Genomic DNA, 21,283 nt, shown 5'->3' on the forward strand with positions numbered 1-21,283 from the left:
CTTGGCAGGGTTCCCTGCACATAGTCTTGGGAGATGTTGTCATTAGCTGCACAATGTAAGTCACCTGTGTTTTAAATGCAATTTACTGACAAAAGGGTTTAGGATCCTGTCTTTTTAAAACTGTATATAAATAATGTATCTTAGTCTGTTTCACAAGTGATAGCACCTCTCCATCTCAGGTCAGTTTCTTTCATTCATCTACAGTATTTTCTTTTGAAAGTCCTCTGTACAATGAGATCAGATTGTATGCATCTCCATGCATGAGGTGACTGACTGTGTTCATTAGTTTCCAGATAGCTGTGTGTCTGTCTGTTATTGCCTAATGGAGCAGAGAACAGCCATTAGCTATGAGACAATGCACCTTCATCTCTATAACCTGCACACACCACGTTCCACAGAGCCCACCTAATGGATGTGTGTCTAGTTGTGTTTTGTACGTTCTCCACACGTGAGGCAGGAAATGAAGACATGACCACCCATACCCCCCCTCCTCTCCACACACACACACACACACACACACACACACACACACACACACACCACCCCCCTCCACACATGTGGAGATTCTTCATGCCTCTGCCAGGGGTCTCCAGTGGACTCTGGAGTTGCGGTGGATCAATATCTCCAACAGGATCACATTTCTCAGGCCTGTTTTTTGTCCACCTTCTCCCAAGGGTGTGTCCCCAGGGTATTGGGTGAGGGCAGAGAGACAGTCACTTGATCTGTGGTGAATGGATCAAATCTCACTCACTATACATTCAGAGCCATGAGAGTCATGTCACTCTGTTAAGTTAGGAAGTTGAAACATAACATTTACTCATTTTACAATTCATCCACTTTCAAACCAACACAGAGGACGTTTAACATTTTTGCATGCTTTTTCTGCTGCAGTCTTGCCTGTGAGACTGACTGTAGAAGCCATAGCTTCAAAATATGTTGGTGAGCTTTGATCAAAAAAGATCAAACTGTTTGGGTTTGGCATTGATGTGGAATTCCAGTCTTTTATTATCTTCAAGCCAGTGAGCTGTACCAATGACAACACAGGAGAAAGGAGTCCAAGCCCTGTTGTGGCATCTGAGACAAGCACTTACAGAGCCACCTTTCTGGAGCACAAGACTTTCACTTCTGCTCACCACGCTGAGGCAAATGTTCTGTCACAAAAGTCCCCTCTAATTTTCTCGCAGCATGTGTTTTGTTACATGGCCGTTTAGTTACTCATATTGAATTACCAGCCCCCATCAAAGATGTCCCTCTGCCATCTCCCATACATAAGATAACAAGTAATTAGGAGGTTTATATCCTGGTTCTGTCATTCCAACTAGACTAACTTGATAGCACTCCAGTCTTTCTCATCTTTCTCATCACTATCTTGTTGTGACAGATACAACTTCAAAAGAGAAAAATAGATTCAAAGAACTCTTGTTGAGTGTCAAATTTTACTCCAGGTGCCAAAAGTCTATTTGTGTTTCTGTTCCAGTAAACAAGGGTTTTGCCCGTGGAGTGTTGTGTGTTAAACAGAGCTAGTGTCACAGGCCTGGACATGATGACTTGTCTGTCTGTGTGTGTCATTGTACAAAAATCCAGCTCAATTCACAGGACTTGCAATGTTCTTCCTGAAGTCTTTTCTGCACCGAAAACCAGAGTGAACAGATAAGAGTGAGCCAAATAGATAATCTGGTTTTTCAGAGCTCTCTTCTGTGGTATCGCCTTATAACCCTCTTTGTAGTGTAGCATCCCTGGGGCTGGAATCGACTTTGTATCTCCTCAGAAAGGGGTTCTGCTCTGAGTTTGGGGATCCCCTCTGTAAGCTTGTCTTTGAGAGAGACAAAGGAGGAGGAAACTGGCAAGTGTAAAGAACTATGTTTAATCGGGGCTGCAGGCCTGGCCACTTTCAGGAGTCTGGAATTCATGGAGAGTAAAAAAGAGATATTGATGTTGATAACATCCAAGTCTTTTCTGATCTGTTTGTGTCTAGCCTGGTCCTGACCAGACTCTCGTACATTTCATTTGTACAGAGAGTCTTGCCTCGCTCCATTGACAAGCGTTGACTTCCTTGTAGGCGGGTACTCTGTTGAAGTTTAAAACAATTGGATCTGCCCAGAGATGTGGTCTGATCTGCCATAACCAATCGCTAGCGTTCGCCTTAGCCAACTCCTTCACCACTACTGTAACAGAGCTAGCTGCCGTAGCTGGAAAATCAAACAAACACAACAAAACTCAGCCACAACAAAACTCAGCAAAACTTGTTCTTGCTCCGGCTTTAGCTTATGGATATTCGGCAGCGTTGCTACAACAGCCAAATGGCTTTGCTCGCATCTATCTCCGCCGCCATTACGAAACTACAACACAAACTAGCGCCACTCCCTCTGTTCGCTGATAGGCCGGTAGAAAATTAACCGGAGACATCTGACTTACGTATCTTATGGCCAGACCTAGTACAGAAGCAAAATCTAAATTGAGCGGAAGTACGTAGGAGGACAGAGCAAGGCTAATATTCATCAGTTATAGCGATAGTATTTAAACCAACATTCTCACTATCCAATTTCTGTTACCTTAAAAGTGAAAAAACTTGAATATTGTAAAAGTATGTTTTACAGTCAATTCTTCCTGCTTCACCTTGATAAAGACTCTCTTTCTCTCCCCTCTCTCTTTTTCTCTTTCTTTCTTTCTCTCTATCTTTCTCTCTCTGTAAGGCTTTTGTTTGAGTTGATTGGTGAATGTTTTGGATGAATACTTTTTGCTCAAATAACCTTATAGAAAGACTGCCTCCTGAAAAGATGGAGTTTTTAATTAAATTCTTCTCACAAGCTAATTGCAAGTTCTCAATGGAATTTTCAGCAGTAGCATGGGAAAATGTTCGTATATCTGCTTCAATTTGTTATGGTATTCCTTCATGTGGTGAGCAAACAAATGAAACCTGCTTACACTGAGGTACAGCTTCCATTTTTTGGTAGATTATATATGTTGCCAAAGGAAACCACAGAGCCCTTCAAGAAAAAAAAACTAATCCAGACCTTTATTGATTAAATTCGAGATACTGTGTATAGAGTATATAGATTTCCGCTCCATGATACTGGATTGAAATGGGATGAAAAAGCAATATGTTGCAATATTGAACAGCAGTAGATGAAAAGGAGTGCTGAAAGATACGCTTCATTGAGATGTCAGACCGACATTATGCAAATCTGACTTTCAAGTCAACATCATTTATTTAATTACATTTATTTCTGCAAGGACTACATTTTATAGCCGTGCCTTCCCTCTTCAAAGGCCTCGTCAGTGTGCTGTAATTAATGTCTGTTAATGAAGCTGTTTTGATTAATGGAAATGAATGAGGAGGAGAGAGAGCAGAATGAACCACAGGCTACAGAACAAACGTCTCCAGTATATGGGAGGAAATTCCAGCTCAGCCCCCAACCCTCTCATTTGTACATCAATGAACTATTCACACAATCATCTGTCAGTGTGGATTCGGTTGCAATCATTGTTTTAGACAAGAGCATGTTATCATTCCGGCACTTTAAATGGAACCATTAGTAACAGCAGAGGAACATTCTAAAAAAAGGTTCCATTTGGAACCTTTAGGTTTCAGGTAGAACTGTTTTCAGAGCAGTCATTGATTTGTTTAAATCTTGGGATAGATTGATTACAAGGTCAGGTTTTTGGCCCTTGTCAGTCTCCAGTCTACCAGTTTGTTAGATAAAATCTAAGTTCTTGCATGTAGCCTTTATACACTCTACATTCAGATTGTTAAATTATACAGTAGTAAACACAATTCTCAAGTAAAGTATGGATACGAATAATTCAATCATGACATTTGTCCGATAAGATCACTCATAAATCTGTGTGTGTCTTACAGGCCTTTTCACAGATTCAGCCCCTTTGAATTACAGACATAAGGCAAAGTGTAAGATAATTGCATGAATTATGTAGGATGTCAAATCACTGGCCACTTTCTCATCAATCAGCTTCTGTCTGTCTTTGAAGATGTCTCTTAATATAATCAACGAGGGAGAAAGCTGCGTTACAAGGATGCTACCATCCCCAGTGCCTGGTTTCTGCCAATAGCACCAGCTGAACTCACCTCTTATGTGCCCTAGCTAATTCCTGTTAAGGTCACAAGTCTGGATGAAGAGGAGGGTGTTGATTGGCTACCTAATGCAGACATGTGTGATTTGATGTGCGGTCTGCCAGAACATCCCAGATGACCCCGTCCTGCCTTAAAAGGGCCCTGAGCTGCTCTGAAGTGACACTTTTATGGATGTTAATGCCTGATGGGTTTATTGATATAAATGTGGATCTAAGGAGATGGGGAGGTAATGAGAACAGTGCTAATAACAGTCACCTTCAGGAGCCTGCTGGAAGTTGATCTACCACACTGCTCATGTCTGTCTCTCTATCCTGAATGAAGGTCACTTCATTAATGAACACATCGGCCTTGCTCTGTCTCTTCAGAAACGCCCCCTCTGGCTGAGAGGGAGAAGATTCAGTAGCAGTAACTGTTTGTTCTCTGAGGTAAAGCTGGAGTCTCTGTTGGTGTATTCTGACTGGCAGCCTTGTTTTGACTATTTGGTTAGAAGCTTGTTTTTGCTGATCTTTTCTTTTGACTGGAACATCTGAATGAACCTCCGACTGGATCTGAATAGCCTTTAGATTCACTCACATGACTGATGAGTCCATCAAGCACTGTTGTGTATGCTCTATAATCAAGGAACCAATGGAATCAGTAGAACATACCGTATAATATTAATAACATAATTAGAAGATTAAGATTAATAACATATTTATTTATAATGTATTTCTTTTCATTCATAACTCTTTGCGTTCTCCATGTCACTTCTGCTTCAGCTATGAGGATCACAGTCTTCATAGATTAGATCACATGAAAGAAAGCAACCACTGAATCTGTCTTTTTATTAGCAACATGTGAGCTCAGCTCATCTTTCCCTTGGAATAATTCACTTTAATGATGGAAACTCAACAGGAACTTTTTCAATTACTTTTCAGGGGGAGGTCTTTCCACTGTTCGCTGTTGTAATTACCTTATGTTCATCACTGCTTTTGCTAAATCCCCTCATCTTGAGGTGAGGCATGTTTGTCAGGGCTAATAAGTAGGATGTCCATCACTTGGGTTAGTTTTGAGATTACTCTCATGTACTATCTGGTGTAGAGGGTTGGTGGGAGAGAACTCAAGAGCACTCCTAGTAGCTGTCATAACTGTCAGATCTACAACTCTAAAAGTGATTGGTCCCAGGTTGGGTCCTGGCCAAAGCTCTGTGACCTGTCCCTGGTGTTCATCAGAAACCCCCTTAGATCTGGTAGGCACAGCGCTCTGAGCAGATCCTATTACTGTCTGTGTCAGCATCCAGTAGGGATGGTGTGATTCCTTATAGTGGAACGGTGGGGGGATGGGGAGAGGTCTTGACAGGTCCTAACAGACTGCTGCTGCTGCTGCTGTTGTTGCTGGATTCAGCCATGTTGGGTCCTGGCCAAGGCTCTGTGACGTGGAGTGGAGCTCATCATAAAACCCCTCTGTGATCAGATCAGCAGCCTTCTGAAGAGTGCCTGTGAAGCTCATCCTTTTGTATCTGCAGATGTTGAAACATCAAGCGTAGTGATTTTCTTATAAAGTTGTTGATCTGAGTCAATATCTTCAACACATCCCACAACTCTTGTATTCATAACCGCTCTCTATCTGATGCAGACGGTGTCCTCCGCTCCTACATCAATATTCCACCTGCCGCCCATCTCATCTGTTTGAGATTCACTCTCACTAGCAGGATTGTACACAAACACACTACCGCGAGGTTTGGACATGGCACAGATCAATAAGACAACAAACATCACATATTAGCAAAACTCCACCTTTCATCTTACAACCCAGTTCTATTGTCTGAGACATTGTTCTTTGTGAAGCAATTCTTCTTTGGGGGCCAGTGACCATGCTGCATCATTGAAATCAATGAACCAATCAATGTGCCCTGCGATCTAATCTCTCATCAATTAACCATCCTGTTTCTAACTGTCGATCATTTGTCTGTGTTGGATTGTTTTGTCAATGGTGATTGCATTTATTGAAGACACGTTTGTGGGTTGTCGACCCTCAAGGGTAGATGGGGATGAGACCAGTGGTTCTCAAAGTGTTTCTCGGACCCTTAGGGGTCCACGAACCATAGCCAGGGGGTCCCCAAAATAATTTTGCTATATCATTACATTTAAAAAATATATATTATAATCTACAGTTGGGTGACCATTTGCACCAATAAAATAAGCATATTGTGTCCAGTTAAGAGCACAAAGGGTACAGTAATATTGTCTATGTGGGGTCCCCCCTTTCTCTCTCTCAATTGCTCTCTCTCTCTTTGCATCCGTTTCTGTTTCTGTCTCTGTCCGTCTTTGACCCTATCTCTCCATCCATATCTCTGCTATCTGTCAGTGTAATCTGTGTCTCTGTCCTTCACATTCCTCTCTGATAAGCAGAAGTAAAGCTCCTGACATGTCTGCCTCTCACTGACACGCTGCACAACTGCTTCTGCATTGTGTAAATGGACAAGGATAAGAGATGTAATAAATGCTGTTTAGTAGCCTACTACACAGGGAAGACTCATCCAGATATTTCAACATGGCTGTTTCTCTCATCTTCTTCAAGGTTGTCTTGAATAATCCTTAAGACCTGGGTATGTGTACAGTAACATGGTGTTCCTCAAGACTATGGCAGACCACTCAGCCCAGCACAGTCATCTCCATTGAATCTCTTTCTTTAGAGGAAAAGCAGAGATGAATTTGAAAGGATGACAAAGGTTGATGAAATACACATTTGCAATATCAGGCTTTGAGGTTCTGTTTGTGCATATCAACGAGGCAGAACATTAAGTCAAAAGGAATGATTCAGAGCACAACATCTTTACATACTATAAAGCACAACACATTGTTTTGTGTAAAGCTGGCTGAAACATTGTTATAGTGATATGTATTATCTCTTATAAAGAGTCTGGGTTAGCCATCTTTTTGTAAACCTAACAGTCTTGGGAGGAATATTCAACTTAAACTGAATGTGCTATGCCATCTCCAATCAAAACAGGTGGTTACCACCTTCAAACTACTGAACAATATTGAAGTAAAACAGAAGACGGTATTGTTGAACGGGGATAATATTCATCTGGCAGATGGCAGTGTCTTTTTTATGAATATGTTCATGCTTAACGATTGACTTTTTAGAAATCATTTAAAGCTAATCTGCTTTTGATTTTTATTATTGCCTTGTTAGCTCAAGCACAGCAAAGAAAAACCCAGGCTTGAAAGTAACGATGTTGCTGCATGTGGATTGATGGGACATCAACTGTCTGGGACTGCAGGTCTGACAGAGCCGGGAGACTGCCGCTGGGCTGACCAAAGGACTGAAAGGAGAGCTGCCTCCCCGGACCAGAGGATTCATGTGTGTGTGTGTGTGTGTGTATGTATGTGTTACAAAGAGCTGTGTTGCATAAGTATACATACAGTTAATCCATTTTAGAAACAGTATGTGTGTTTTTTTGAAATGCTGATCGATTTTATATTCTACTTGGGATGATCCCTCCATTGGCACGTTGTGCTGATTTAGTTGTGTTGTTGTGGTTGTGCCGATGTTGTCTTTAGGAGGGGAGAGTCTCTGCTGACACACAACTACAAGCCAAAAGCCAATCACACACACACACACACCTGCATACACAAGATTAAGGTCAAAAAGGCACCCTCGCTATATGCTGTTCCACTGTGCATACATTTTATTTTGCTTGCTTTGTGTTTTTTCATAAGCACAGATGGATTACTCTGTGGAATGTACTCTATAACAGCTGTCAGCCATCTCCAATATTGAGTCCACACACCCAGATTTGGTGTTCAATGGAAATCTGGGTCATTTAGTGTCATGGTTGTTTTTCACTTTGAAATGTGTACATGCAATGGAAACCTAATGGTGCCCTGTTGTTATGCTGTGCAATTATGTAAGGACAAAATACTCAATGATAATTATAGGTTGAGCCAATCTAGTTTGTAATTCTGTATAACAAATGATCACTATAATCAGACTAAATTGTCATGATGAAGATACTCCAGGTTCCCTGGAAGGTCACCTCTTACTTTGTTACTCTCCATATTCATCCTGTTGGTCTGTCTGTCTGTCTGTCTGTCTGTCTGTCTGTCTGTCTGTCTGTCTGTCTGTCTGTCTGTCTGTCTGTCTGTCTGTCTGTCTGTCTGTCTGTCTCTCTCTCTCTCTCTCTCTCTCTCTCTCTCTCTCTCTCTCTTTTTTAAGGGTCTCAAATTGTCCTGTTGGTTGTTGCTCCTATTAAACTAAACAAGTTGAGCTCCTCTTAGCTTGCTGGGAGGCCTGCAACCAACATAAGTTAAAAAGTTTCCCATTTCCCATCAGCCCCTAGGGGTGAGTTTACTGTCCTGCAGCTCCTGGTCAATCAGAGCCTAGATACACAGGGAGGCCTGGGACTGGGGGTCCTCAGCAGAGACCAGGGAGGCCTGGGACTGGGGATCCCAGCAGAGACCAGGCACCACTCTGAGGCTTTTGTTTTATCTGTAGCTGTAAGAGTTTGTAACAACCTTTTTCCTCTGTTTGCTATTCAAACACAGCCTCTGCTCTATTGATGGGATGGACGCGTGCTGAGGGGAGCATTGCCAGAGTTCTGCCCTCAAGGTCACACTGTGCACTCTGAAACCCTGAGAGACCTGCACGAAGGGAGGGAGGGAGGGAGGGAGGGAGGGAGGGAGGGAGGGAGGGAGGGAGGGAGGGAGGGAGGGAGGGAGGGAGGGAGGGAGGGAGGGAGGGAGGGAGGGAGGGAGGGAGGGAGGGAGGGAGGGAGGGAGGGAGGGAGGGAGGGAGGGAGGGAACAATGGGCTGGGTTTGTAGAGAGAGAAGGAAGGAGGCAGAAGCAGCATTTGAGAGAGAAGGGTTAGAGGAAGAGGAAAAGGAGGTGAAATAGAGGAAGAAGGAGGAGGAAAATGAGGTGAACAGGAGAAGGAGAGGGAAAGTATATGAGGGTTAGAGGGAGGAAATGCATGCATCTTCAGGAGGTTTTTCCCTCCAGGACCCCAGATCATCATACAGGTCATGAAGCAAGCAGAGCAAACCTTGACCCAGCAAAAATCTTTCCCAAGTCTGGCTGTTTAGAATGAAAAGCTCAACCATGCAGATGGAGAGTGGATAATGAATGTGTCTCAAGCTCTAAATGGCCTCATGTTGTTTAGTCTTCCTGCTGGCTTCTCGGCCTTGTTTGTTGTGACTGGTCAGTCAGACTGTTCATATGAAGGCAGTAGTCTGGCAGTAAACCACAACAGCTCCAGTCCCTGACACTACTCTGGCAAAACTAACAGCTTCTGTTACTTTCTCAGTGAAACTGTTAATGTACGTTAGTATCTAAACAAGCCTCTCAGCCTGATTTACCCCCAGGCTGCCACCATGGCACTTGCTGTAAAACCACAATAAACTGCAGTAAAACTGCTGTAAAGCAGTTCCTCCCTTCTCTTCCCTGGTCATATAACTGTTAAAGCCTCCCTACACCCAGTGGAACAGCTAATGTGGCTGTAATTGGTTAACACCAGGTTCAGACTGGCCGTTGGGAGATTTCCCGAACACCCAGTCAAACGGCCGTAGCACAATGCAAAAAAAAAAAAAAAATTAATATTAATAATAATACACGGCCGTTGGCCGGTCTGTGTTTCAAAGTCCCGGGCTGTTTTTCAGTCCCAGTCCAGACCTGGTTAACACGTTTCATAAGCTCCGTCTGGGACATTTGCACACACAAAACACATACACCCACACACAAACACACTAGCTCACCAGTGTGGGTGGTGACCAAGACGTTTGAGGTGTGAAGTGTTGTCTTCAGCACTGCTTGATTTTAGCACCCAGTGTGTGTTTTGGCATCATGAGACAGGAGAGCAGCCTGGTGTGTCAGCCAGCAGAGCGCACAGAAGCATTTCCAGCTGTGACAGAGGACTAGTCTGAGAGACCACATTTAGTCATTTTAGTCATTTTAGTCATGGAATGATGGAGACCAGACCAATACTGTCCATTCAGGGTGCTGAAACTCAGTCTGGGGGGCTGAAGATCTATATTGACTTCCTCTCGTTGACATAGGTACAGAACTGTCCTGCTGGAGGGTGTGTGTGTGTGTGTACTGTTGTGTGTATTTGTCATGCTAAGTCATAGATTTCATACGTGGTCATGCTCTAATACCAATGTTTTGTTTTGAATCGTACCATAGTAATCTTCTTTCCCAGGAGTAATTCCACTAGATTTAGTCATACAGCCCAAAAAGAACTGTTTTTCTCTGCAGTGCTGTGGGGATGACTTTCCCTCTGTGTCTGTGAGGTTCATTCTCCAAGTTAAGTGTGTGTGCTTGTGTGTGTGGGTCAGAGGTCATAGTAACAGGAAGTGCTGCACAGGGAAGATTGATGAACCTCTGAGTAGAATGTGAAGGTGGTGTCAGGAGGATCAAAGGTCATGTGGCCTGACAGAGCAGAATAGAGATGAACTGTGACTGTCTACTGTTTGATCAAATAAAAGAGCAAGCACCGAAACTCTGGAGATAGATAAATTGTCCCAATCTCTCTCCTTCTCTCCCTCCTTCCCTCTCTCTCTCTCTCTCTTCCCCCCCTATCTCTCTCTCTCTCTCTCTCTCTCTCTCTCTCTCTCTCTCTCTCTCTCTCTCTCTCTCTCTCTCTCACAGAAGGAGTTCGTAACATGGCCATGGACTCCGGTGCCATGACGATGCCCATGACAGACCCTAACGCCTGGGCCACAGCCATGAACAACCTGGGCATGGCTCCCATGGGCCTGACCGGACAGCCCCTCATGCCAGGTACACATCTACGACCTCTAGATCTGCAGTCAAATGCTCCACCACTAAACTGTACTTTCAGGTTAGTGTCGATGGAACACAGAGAAGCGTATTGATCTGTATCGACGAGAGTCGTGCAGTGCCCGCGATGACCTGGCCGTCTCCGACTTCTCAGTGGAGCGCTGGAGCCTTCTGGAAGCTCCGCCTCATGTTGACCAGCGTCAGACACGTTCCGTCCTTCCATCACAGTGAGCCAACAGAGCTGAGCCAGTGAGATATGAATGCAAAGGAGTCGAGGACTTTGTTCACAGGCTGAGGACTTGTGGTTCACAGTCACAGTGTGACAGAGATGGATCCTTACCGCCTCAGCCACTTGTTTGGCTCATTGACACGATGGATTATGGGTGCGTTGATTGCAGCAGAATCCGAGCTCCACTAGATGGCTGTTGAGCCCAGACAGTCGCGTCAGGCCTCGAAATAATGTCATTTGGATGCAGTCAGTGTGTTTAGTGAGTTGGAGGATTAGGGACAAGTCCCCAGTGTGATACACAGCTCGGGGAGGACAGCCGTGTGGGACTGCGCGTCCGCTATTACTGTGTCGTCTGTCACTTAGCAACGCATCACAGAGACGTGTCATTGGTCCGTCCTTGGCGGAGGGGAGGAGACAGTGAGAGGGGGACGCCAGTTACCTCCAGACTGAGCATGCTCCACCAGCGTCGGTTTAACGGTTTGGACCAGAGAAGGTGAAGATGAATGAAGCTCCACTGAGAGCCGTGTTCAGCTGCTGTTTGTGATTGTTTCAGCATGATCACATGTCTGGGTAGTGTGAGGTTCACCCTGGACAGGCCTGGTCTCCAGCTCTGTCTCTTGGCAACAGCTCTCCTGAAGCCTTTTAGTAAATCATCTCCTCCATCTTTGTTTATTCTGCTCCTTCGTTTCAACAAAGCTACGGAAATATGCTGAGAGCTCCACTCACAGTCCATATTTCAGCTGAAGTAGCTTTGGAGAACGATAGTCCCACCCGCTGTGATTTTCTTATTCAATTTCATTTGCACAATTTACTGCTGGCAGGCTTAGCCCACTCTGCTCTCTGCAAGCTAACTGCTCACGCGATGGCTCTGCCAAGCTAGTGATTGCTGTGGACGTGGCGTGATGGAGGGTTTTGTCTTCTGGTGGGAGAGAGGAAGCATAAGGAGACACGGAGAGATGTGCATGAGGGAGGTGCCCTGGCATCTCGTGAGTTCATCGCTATGGAGACACCTATCATGGAGGGTGTTGGGATGGACTGTGTCACAGACGGTGGCGTAGAGAGGGGGAAGAGAAGGGAGGGGCACAGGAGGACGAGAGTGTGAGTAAACACCACGTTCTTACTGCAGCATACTTTTGCAGACCTCCGTGCAAGCTCATCACTTTTACAGCTACTTTGCATGAGTTTTGAAACATCGGGCCTCTGATTGGTGTTACAATTCCACACGGAACCCGAACAGTTGAGCTCTTCTCAGCTAAACCACATCCCCAGAGTCAATACTCGCTCGTACATGAATGGAAACCCGCCCCACCATCCGCCATAGCGAGAGCGTGGAGTGAGACAGACATCTGGGCTCCCCCCCTCACCTGGAGGGCACAGCTGATGGACTCCTCCTACTGCTCCTACTCCTCCATCAGCCATCTCTCTCTCCCTCAGACTCCCCCCATCTCTCTCTCCCTCAGACCCCCCTGTCTCTCTCTCCCTCAGACCCCCCCTCCTGTCTCTCTCTCCCTCAGACCCCCCCCCGTCTCTCTCTCCCTCAGACCCCCCCCATCTCTCTCTCCCTCAGACCCCCCCCATCTCTCTCTCCCTCAGACTCCCCCCATCTCTCTCTCCCTCAGACCCCCCCATCTCTCTCTCCCTCAGACCCCCCCCGTCTCTCTCTCCCTCAGACCCCCCCCATCTCTCTCTCCCTCAGACCCCCCCCATCTCTCTCTCCCTCAGACCCCCCCCATCTCTCTCTCCCTCAGACCCCCCCCATCTCTCTCTCCCTCAGACCCCCCCCGTATCTCTCTCCCTCAGACCCCCCCCGTCTCTCTCTCCCTCAGGCCCAGCCCCTGTCTCTCTCTCTCCCTCAGACCCCCCCCGTCTCTCTCTCCCTCAGGCCCAGCCCCCATCTCTCTCTCCCTCAGACCCCCCCCGTCTCTCTCTCTCCCTCAGACCCCCCCCGTCTCTCTCTCCATCAGGCCCAGATGATCTGGATCCTGCCACTTCATTAGCGTCTTCTCTGCTCTCAGCCCCTCCGAATGCTCAACCAGATTAGGACTGATAGATGTTTGCCTGAGTCTATCTGTGTTCCTCTTCACTCACACTCGTACACACATATGCTGGGACTGGATTCAAGCACAATGCAGAACAGTGATAGTTAGTATAGGCATCTGAACATTGTTATGTGCTAGATGCTAGACTGGAGGCTTTGTTCTTGGGCAAGTCTGCTTTTTACCTTTGAACTAATCGGATGTTCTATTGATTCTCCGTTACGAGGGAACGTCCTTCATGGTCTCATCCTTTGTTTGTTTTTCCTCTGACCAAAGTTAGAACGCTCCTTCTCTGCCCCTCACAACCTCCCAGTGTGTCTGTGTGTGTCTGTGTGTGTGTATCTGTGTGTGTGTGTGTCTGTGAGTGTGTGTGTACAGGACCTACTGTATGTGTCAATGCATGTGGGTGTTTACTGTATCTATGTCTCTGTGTGTGTTTGAATGTGTACCTATGTGTTTTGTTTGTACCTTTGTGTCTTTGTTGGTTTAAGGGGTTCTCTTTGTGTATTGCCAGTACAAATTCCCCTGCCAATGAATACAAGAGTAGAACTCCACAGTCTGTTTGTTATTGTTTTGGAGCTGGATTGTGTGACCTTACCTCAGAGTTTAGCTGAAAGAGAATCCAAGTGTAACCTTAGCTATCTCGAACTGCAGTGGGAAACCAGAGAAGCATTGTGTATGTGTGTGTGTGTGTGTGTTTACGCAGGGGCCTTGATTCCCTCCAAAGCCATCTTATTTCAGCATGCCTTAAGTGATTACTGTATCACTTACATACACAGCCAGGTGTTAGGCAGTACTATTGAATAAAGGTTGTATATTTATCAGTGATATACTGCCCAGCTATGTTTGTGAAGTCTGATTTGTTACAGAAACAGTACACTGTAACTCAGACCACACATTGTTAATGAATAGAGGCTGTGGTTCAGTATTGATACCCTGTAGCTGTGTTCTCCAGAGCTCATGCTTTGTGCAGCTCTGAGAGATCTGGACTGAAGAAGCTGGCCTCCGGGCAGAGCTCTCCCTCGTGGAGTCTCTCTGCAGGGGACCAGAGTCCAGACCTGCTCCCTCCGGCCCCCAGAGAGACATGGCGTCACGGCACAGTAGCGCCTGGCAAGCCTGTTAGAAACCTCAATCCAGACTAACACATCCAGGCTGTGATTAGGACCATGTGGAATCTTCTAGTGCCTCCTCCTCTGTCTCTGTCTGGAGGCCTCCCAAGAAACAAAGATGTGTGATCCCAGGCACTTGACACAGGAAGCTGGCTGTGCGTCCAGAGTGTGCTAGCCTGACTCTGCTGTGTAGCGTCTGGCTGCTGCAGAGTGACTCCCTCGTCCTCACCACAGCCAGCCTGCAGGAGACACATACATGAGTCAGACAACAAGCTGCAGGTTCGAACCCCATGGTGCCTGTGGAGCTACAGGGAGACGCTGGTGAGTTTCAAGACCTCAGTGACTGTAGGGCTGCAGAGAGTGTGACCGTGGGCCTTGGAGAGTCATGACTCAGCTTTACTAATGCAGATAGATGGTTCTCCTCATAGTCATCATGTCATTGATTTGTTGGTTTGGATTGTGTTTAGTGCTGTCATTGGATTAAGTCCTCCAGAACAATTGGCTGCTTATGAGGCTAAGGAAGATGCATTTGTGGAGGGAGGAAATTCATTGGCAAGCCACACACACATAAACACCCTTAGGAAGGCATTTAGCTTCGTCACACACACAAACACCACCCCCCTCTCAGGAGTCATTTACCCCGGGACACACACACACTCACACACACACACCCACCCCCCTCTCAGGAGTCATTTACCCCGGGACACACACACACTCACACACACACACCCACACACTTCTCAGGAGTCATTTACCCCGGGACACACACACACTCACACCCACACACACACACACACCTCTGTGAATACATAAACTGTCTCCAGGGACTGGTCCCACACTCCTGCTGCTTCGTCGGCATCCCTGTGGGCTCCTCTCCTTCAGCTCTCTCTCTCACACACACACGTACACAACTGCACACACACAACACTGTACACACACATGCACACATACACACAAACACTGAGGTTTTAGCACAGCAACACACCAAGTTTAGTTGCCCTTTATGCATTTTTGCATTCATGGATCTGTCTTATTGCTGAGGAGATGTGTTTTCCAGGTCCTGCGTGTTGATGTGTGTGTGTGTGTGTGAGTGTGTGTGTGTCATAGAGAGGGAGGTGATGAGTGGTGGAAATGTCTATAGTAATAAAGACATGAAAAAAGGAGAGAAACCTACAGAATGGTGGAGATATATGTGTAGTGGTTGAGAATTCTAAGGCTACAGACGAAGAGTACAATCATTCTGATTCTGAATTTTGGTCCAGGGCCAGGCGGATACCATCGACTATTAGTCACCCTGGTGACCAGCAAATGACCCATGTCTGACACAAACATGAAAGGGGAGATTAAGGCTGATATTTAGATTGAGACTTGCTGTCAGATAAGTTATTTCTTCAGACAGATGGGCAGGCCTCCCAGCTTGGTCCAGGGGATGTGGCCCTGCTCGCCTCATTAGACGATGTTACCCAGCGTGCCTTGCAGCACATCCTGTGTCACTCTGCCACCACCATTGCTGATGGGGACGTTTATACTGGAAATCAGAGAGGAGGAGAAGGGGAGGAGAAGGAGGAGGGGGGATGTGACAGCGGTAGCCAGCAGGTTTCTACCCTCAAATGCCAGATTTGTCATTCCTCCCTACACTTTTGATTGATGGGCAGCTTGAAATGTAATTACCGTCCACATACCTCCAGGAAACAGTGACAAAGAGAAAGAGACAGTGTGTGTGTGTGTGTGTACGTGTTGGTTTTTGGGTGGTGTAGTGATGCAGATAAAATTGCATGAATTTGGTTACACAAAAGACAAAGTGTTTGCAGGTGGCAGATCTTATTGTTGGTTCTCTGCATATCTGGAGATTTTTAGCATTGGCTTGGAGACTGTGTATATGTGAGGTGACCAGTGTGTTGAAAGTCTGTGTGTGTGTATGTTTAGGTGATGACATGAGATGAAACAGATCTGGGTCAGAGGCTCCATGGTTTCCTGTGTTGTGAAAACCCTGATGTAGAGTAGAAGAAGTAAATACACAGCATGCACAGCTCTGCTGCACATGTCTGCTGTCTCAAGATCTGAATACTGGACAACACACACATGTATACACACAGGGGCACAGACACACTGGTGGTAAAAAGAGAAGCAGCAGTGAAACAACTTTGGTCTGATATAACCAGAGCTTTCTCTGTGTGGCCTGGAGGCCTGGTTTCTATCCTCTGTCCACCCTTCCTTCCTTCCTTCCTTCCTTCCTTCCTTCCTTCCTTCCTTCCTTCCTTCCTTCCTTCCTTCCTTCCTTCCTTCCTTCCTTCCTTCCTTCCTTCCTTCCTTCCTTCCTTCCTTCCTTCCTTCTTTCCTTCCTTCCTTCCTTCCTTCCTCCCCACCTCCCTCTCTTTCTCTGTCTTTCTGTCTATATATATATATTTCCCTCCCTCCTTCCTTCCTCCCTCCCTTCTTCCTTATATCTCCCTCTCCTGCCATCCCTTTATCTATTCTCTGCCTTACCTGGGGAGGATGAGTCGTCACCTAGGCAACAAGGGTCTCTTATCACCTGCTCCTCTCAATCACGCACTAATGATGATGAGGTCATCAACGTGAGACAGAGAGATGCAGGGCACTTATTTTCTGTTCCCTCATTGTTCTACTCTGTTGGTGTGGCTCCCTCCACATCTGTCTCCTGGGCCCTGGCCTTCTTTCTTTCGTCCTCCCTCCTTTTTTCTTTCCCAAGTAATATTCCCCCTGCTACTTTATTTTGGCAGTTTCATGCTGTCTAATTAATTTTGATTTTTCAAGCTATTTTCTCAAAGTGAACATTGTGTTTCATGTTAACGTTAGTGGTTTTTAAAGGTCAATAAAAAATTTAGTTTTTTTTTAATCCTCAATGTCTCATAGTAAAGAAAAGTGTTCCTATTTCTTAGTAAACATTAAGCACTCTTGATGGCGTTAAGTAGTATTTTGCATTTCATTTTATTTTGGAGACCACAGAGAATAAAGTTGCACAAACACACACACACACACACACACACACCTTCAATGTGCACTCATGGGAGAAGACAATGTCATTTCCATTTTAAAAAGTCTTGATTCTGTATATGTATAAGCTATAAATACACAGAGAGAAAGAGAGAGAGATAGAGAAAGAGAGAGGGGGGACAGTGCAGTCTAAATTAGTACCAGAGAACAAAAGCTTGTGTTTTCTGTCCTCTAGCGAGATCCAACTCGGTCTTTGTGACTAAGAACAACATATTTGGGGTCAGAGGTCGTCCAGGCAGCTGTAGAGAGGAGAGGCAGGCCAACTGAAGCCTCTGTTGCCCCTTTTAATATTCAAGAAGTTTGTTTGTTCCTTTATTCATGAGAGTATGTGCTCAGTTATTTATAGACAGTTTTTTGGCTCTGCTGTTGACAGAAACATCACATTGTGGTGAGGGAGGAAATACACAATAAAACATGGTTGAAGAAGCCAGTGTGTTGTCTCTGATGTCTGGCAGAAGGTTTGCCTCAGGAGGAGTTTCCTCCAGTGTGTACCATGACGTTGTGTCTTGCAGCATTCTCATCCGTGTGTTCCTGTGTGCCCGGCAGATTTTGACCCGAGCCTTGGCATGATGACGGGCATCGCCCCCATGAACCCCATGATGCCCGGCCTGGGCATGGTGCCCCCGCCCCTCTCTCAGGACCTGCCCGTTATCAAGGAGATCATCCACTGCAAGACCTGCACCCTGTTCCCCCCCAACCCCAGTAAGTCTAATAACCTTGAAATGTCCCTTTATTGCACTATCCCTCCCAACCCCTGTAAGTCTAATAACCTTGAAATGTCCCTTGACTACACTATCCCTCTCACGTGTTGTAGAACATCTCTGACCAAGGATACATGAAGAAGACTCTTAGAATACGAACCTTCCATTCTTTAAGCTCCATTCTGTGCTGACAGTTAAGAGTGAGCAGGTCGGCCTATCGCCTCCCTGTTCCTCTCTCCAGACAGGCCTCCTCCCCTCATGCACTGTAAACGGTTGTGTCGACTCAGACATGAAGAAGATCCTTCCTCTCCTTTGAGCTGAGCTCAGCGGATCTACATTCACATCACATGCATGGAGGGAAGGAGCGGGTAGACTGGAGGGGGAGTGAGGGGGTAGGGAAGAAAGGGAACAACAGGGGCGATGAGAGAGTGGGATAAAGTGGGATCGAGAGAAGGGGGGAGAGAGAGGGAGAGACAGTGATAGAGGGAGAGGGGAGGAAGGTGAGGTGTGGGAGGTAATGCTCTGCCTGTAATTGGCAGAGTGACCTCTGAGAAGATGCTGCATCGTCTGTAAAATGCCAGGCTGCATGGCCCCGTCCACCACATCCCCCCCCCCCCATACTTTCCTTTTCTCACAGGGTTCGGACGCTGCTGATTACCTGACCCTCTCTGCCCTCAAGGTCCTGTCAGTTTAGTTCGTGGTTGAGGGCCATACGACTCCTCTCGCCGCCATCCCTTGAATCTGACACCTTACACATGACCGACACCTTTACACATCACCCCTTTACTAAATAATTTGCTTCCTCCACTTCTAAGCAACCTGGAAATGGTTTACTTCACTAAGTCATCCAGGAAGAACTGCAAACACACAGAGCCATTGAGGGAATATAGAGAGCATAAGAATGTACATTGTTTTCCATTGTGTGTGAGTATAACACTAGCGTGTCAGCTGCTACAGATAGTGTTCAGTGATGGGGACCTTCTGAGACCTCTTCTTTAATGCTTTCTTTCACAGGAAACTTTCTGCCTGGGGATTTCATTCAAGGCCGACTCGGTTGTCAGATTGTTCGAGAGATCAGACTTAACTTAAAGCAACAACTAAAGTTCTCTGTCTCTGCAGGCTTTCGAAACAGAATCTTTCACCTAACATAAAACCCACTGTGAAGTTCCCCTTCTGCCTACCAAAACACACACATTCTTTTAAGTTGGCTGTGTACTCATGCTTGGTGTATAGCCACCATGTGTGTGTGTGTGTGTGTGTGTGTGTGTGTATGTGTGTGTGTGTGTGTGTACTGTACTCACGATGGGTGTTTTTGTTTAGGTGGAAATTTCATTGCACTGAATATGTATGAAAAAGACAGAGAAACAGAGAGAGAGAGAGAGTAAGAGAGAGAGAGAGAGAGAGAGAGAGAGAGAGAGAGAGAGAGAGAGAGAGAGAGAGAGAGAGAGAGAGAGAGAGAGAGAAAGAGAGAGAGGGAACAGGGAGACAGGAGACAGAGGGAGACAGGTAAAAAGAGAGAAGGAGAGAGTATGAGAGATTGTGTGTGAGAGAAGGGCATAGGTAATTGAATAATATTCTCACCTCTGACTCCCCTCCCCCTCAGGGCCCAAGCATGCTGTGTGTGTCAGGGTTAGGCTAGAGGACAACAATGAGTCAGTGGCCTGTTGTCTCAGGTGCTCTCATCATCAAGTGTGTGTGTGTGTGTGTGAGTGAGTTGGAGGGCATTAGGCTGCATATGTTACCTATCACATGGAGTAGCACTCCTAGCTACACTCACCGCCAGAGACAATAGCCCGCCCATTGACCTTTATCTGAACAGTAGCCTGTAGCCCCCCCCCCCCCTCTCTCTCTCTCTCTCTCTCTCTCTCTCTCTCTCTCTCTCTCTCTCTCTCTCTCTCTCTATCTCTTCTCTCCCTCTATAGTATCTCTCTCTGTTCTTCTCATCTTTCGTCTTTCTCTCTACTCTCGTTCTCTCTCCCCATCTCGCTCTCTCTCCCTTTTTCCCTCTCTCTCCCTCCCCCGCTCTCACTCCATTTCTCTCCATCTCTCTCCCACTAAGAGCTATTTCGATCCTTCCCTCTGACCCCTCCCCATGCTGTGTCACCAGTCCTTTTCGTGGTCCAGATTTATCTGCTGCTCCAGAAGCCGAGCGGCCCTCTGTGATGGTCAAGGGGGCCATCAGTCTGCTCTCCCCCATGAGGCTCGTCCTCCATCCCTCAGCCTGTTGAAGGCCTGGTCATGTGGGAGACAGCCTGTCCATAATTACCCTGGGGAGGGAGAGAGGGATGCCCTTCAGCTCTCCAACGCCCCGGGGGAAAAGAGGAATGTCAAGTGTGTGAATGTGAGTGTGTGTGCACATGAATTGTGCAGTATCTCCAGGCCATGGAGTGTCCTTGACTTGACGTTTGCTGTCTCTATCCAAATTCATCAACAGTGAACACACACTCACACGTGTGCACCCACAGACGTGCTCATTGTTGTGACCGATGCTGGGTTTCCGTTGTCATTCTAATCTGATCTCACACTGCCGATGTCTTCAGGAGGTATGGAAGTGAGCATGTTCAAACGCAGGGTGTGTGTGTGTATGTTTGTGTGTGACAGAGAGAGAGACAGACAGAGAGAGAGAGAGAGAGAGAGAGAGAGAGAGAGAGAGAGAGAGAGAGAGAGAGAGAGAGAGAGAGAGAGAGAGAGGGAGATATTCTTCTTCCACATCTTTCCTATTGAGAACACTCAGTACTCCAGTGAACCATGTAGTGTCAGTGCTGTGCCTGCACCGTAACTGAGTTATATCAGGTACATTAGCCTTAAATTATACTGAGATGTGTGTGTGGAGGCAGAATGGGGAGGCCCAGATGGTGATCCAGACATACACCACACTCAGTGGTTTATCGATTCCCTTATTCTATCCATGTAGACTCAGCCAATCTCATTTATCAGAGACTAGAGGCCTGCTCTTATACAGATTAGTTCAGTCCATACTCATCTGTGTTAGATTAGTGGGATCCGTCAAGCATAGAACCATCCCCATTAAATGAGCTAGATTTCTGCTCAATAAGAAACTATTTTGATGAATAAAGAATTGAATGGAAGCTGTTCAAGCATAATGCCGCATGTTATTATTACTCTTGCTGTAAATTGCTGCTCATTACTTCAGGTCATGGTCAATGTGCTTTAATTGATTTTCTGAATTCAGAATGAAGCTCCTGAATATGTTCTTTGTCATACATTCTTAGATCACATTATTAAATATGATGCAGTGTGAGCTTTTGGTCCAATCAAAAATCTACTCCTCATCCCATCCACGTTAGCTACCTTGGTTTTCTCTTTATTTAAACTCCAGCGG

The 21,283-nt window shown here is 46.1% G+C and overlaps 1 protein-coding gene across 2 annotated transcripts in view; it reads left to right on the forward strand.

Annotated features, from left to right (window-relative positions):
• Positions 1-21,283, forward strand: part of LOC146302557 (ecto-NOX disulfide-thiol exchanger 2-like) — a 79,438-nt gene that overhangs the window by 38,202 nt on the left and 19,953 nt on the right. For both annotated transcript variants that reach the window (XR_014747699.1, XM_084692206.1), the window contains exons 3-4: positions 10,719-10,850; positions 17,786-17,941. Coding sequence is in view for 1 of the 2 variants with exons in the window: in XM_084692206.1 (XP_084548332.1) it covers positions 10,719-10,850; positions 17,786-17,941 (288 nt within the window). In the remaining variant the exon portion in view is untranslated. The remainder of the gene's footprint in view (positions 1-10,718; positions 10,851-17,785; positions 17,942-21,283) is intronic.

This window comes from Hypomesus nipponensis, chromosome 1 (genome assembly GCF_054491055.1).
Source record: "Hypomesus nipponensis isolate SF chromosome 1, ASM5449105v1, whole genome shotgun sequence".
Lineage (NCBI taxonomy): Eukaryota > Metazoa > Chordata > Actinopteri > Osmeriformes > Osmeridae > Hypomesus > Hypomesus nipponensis.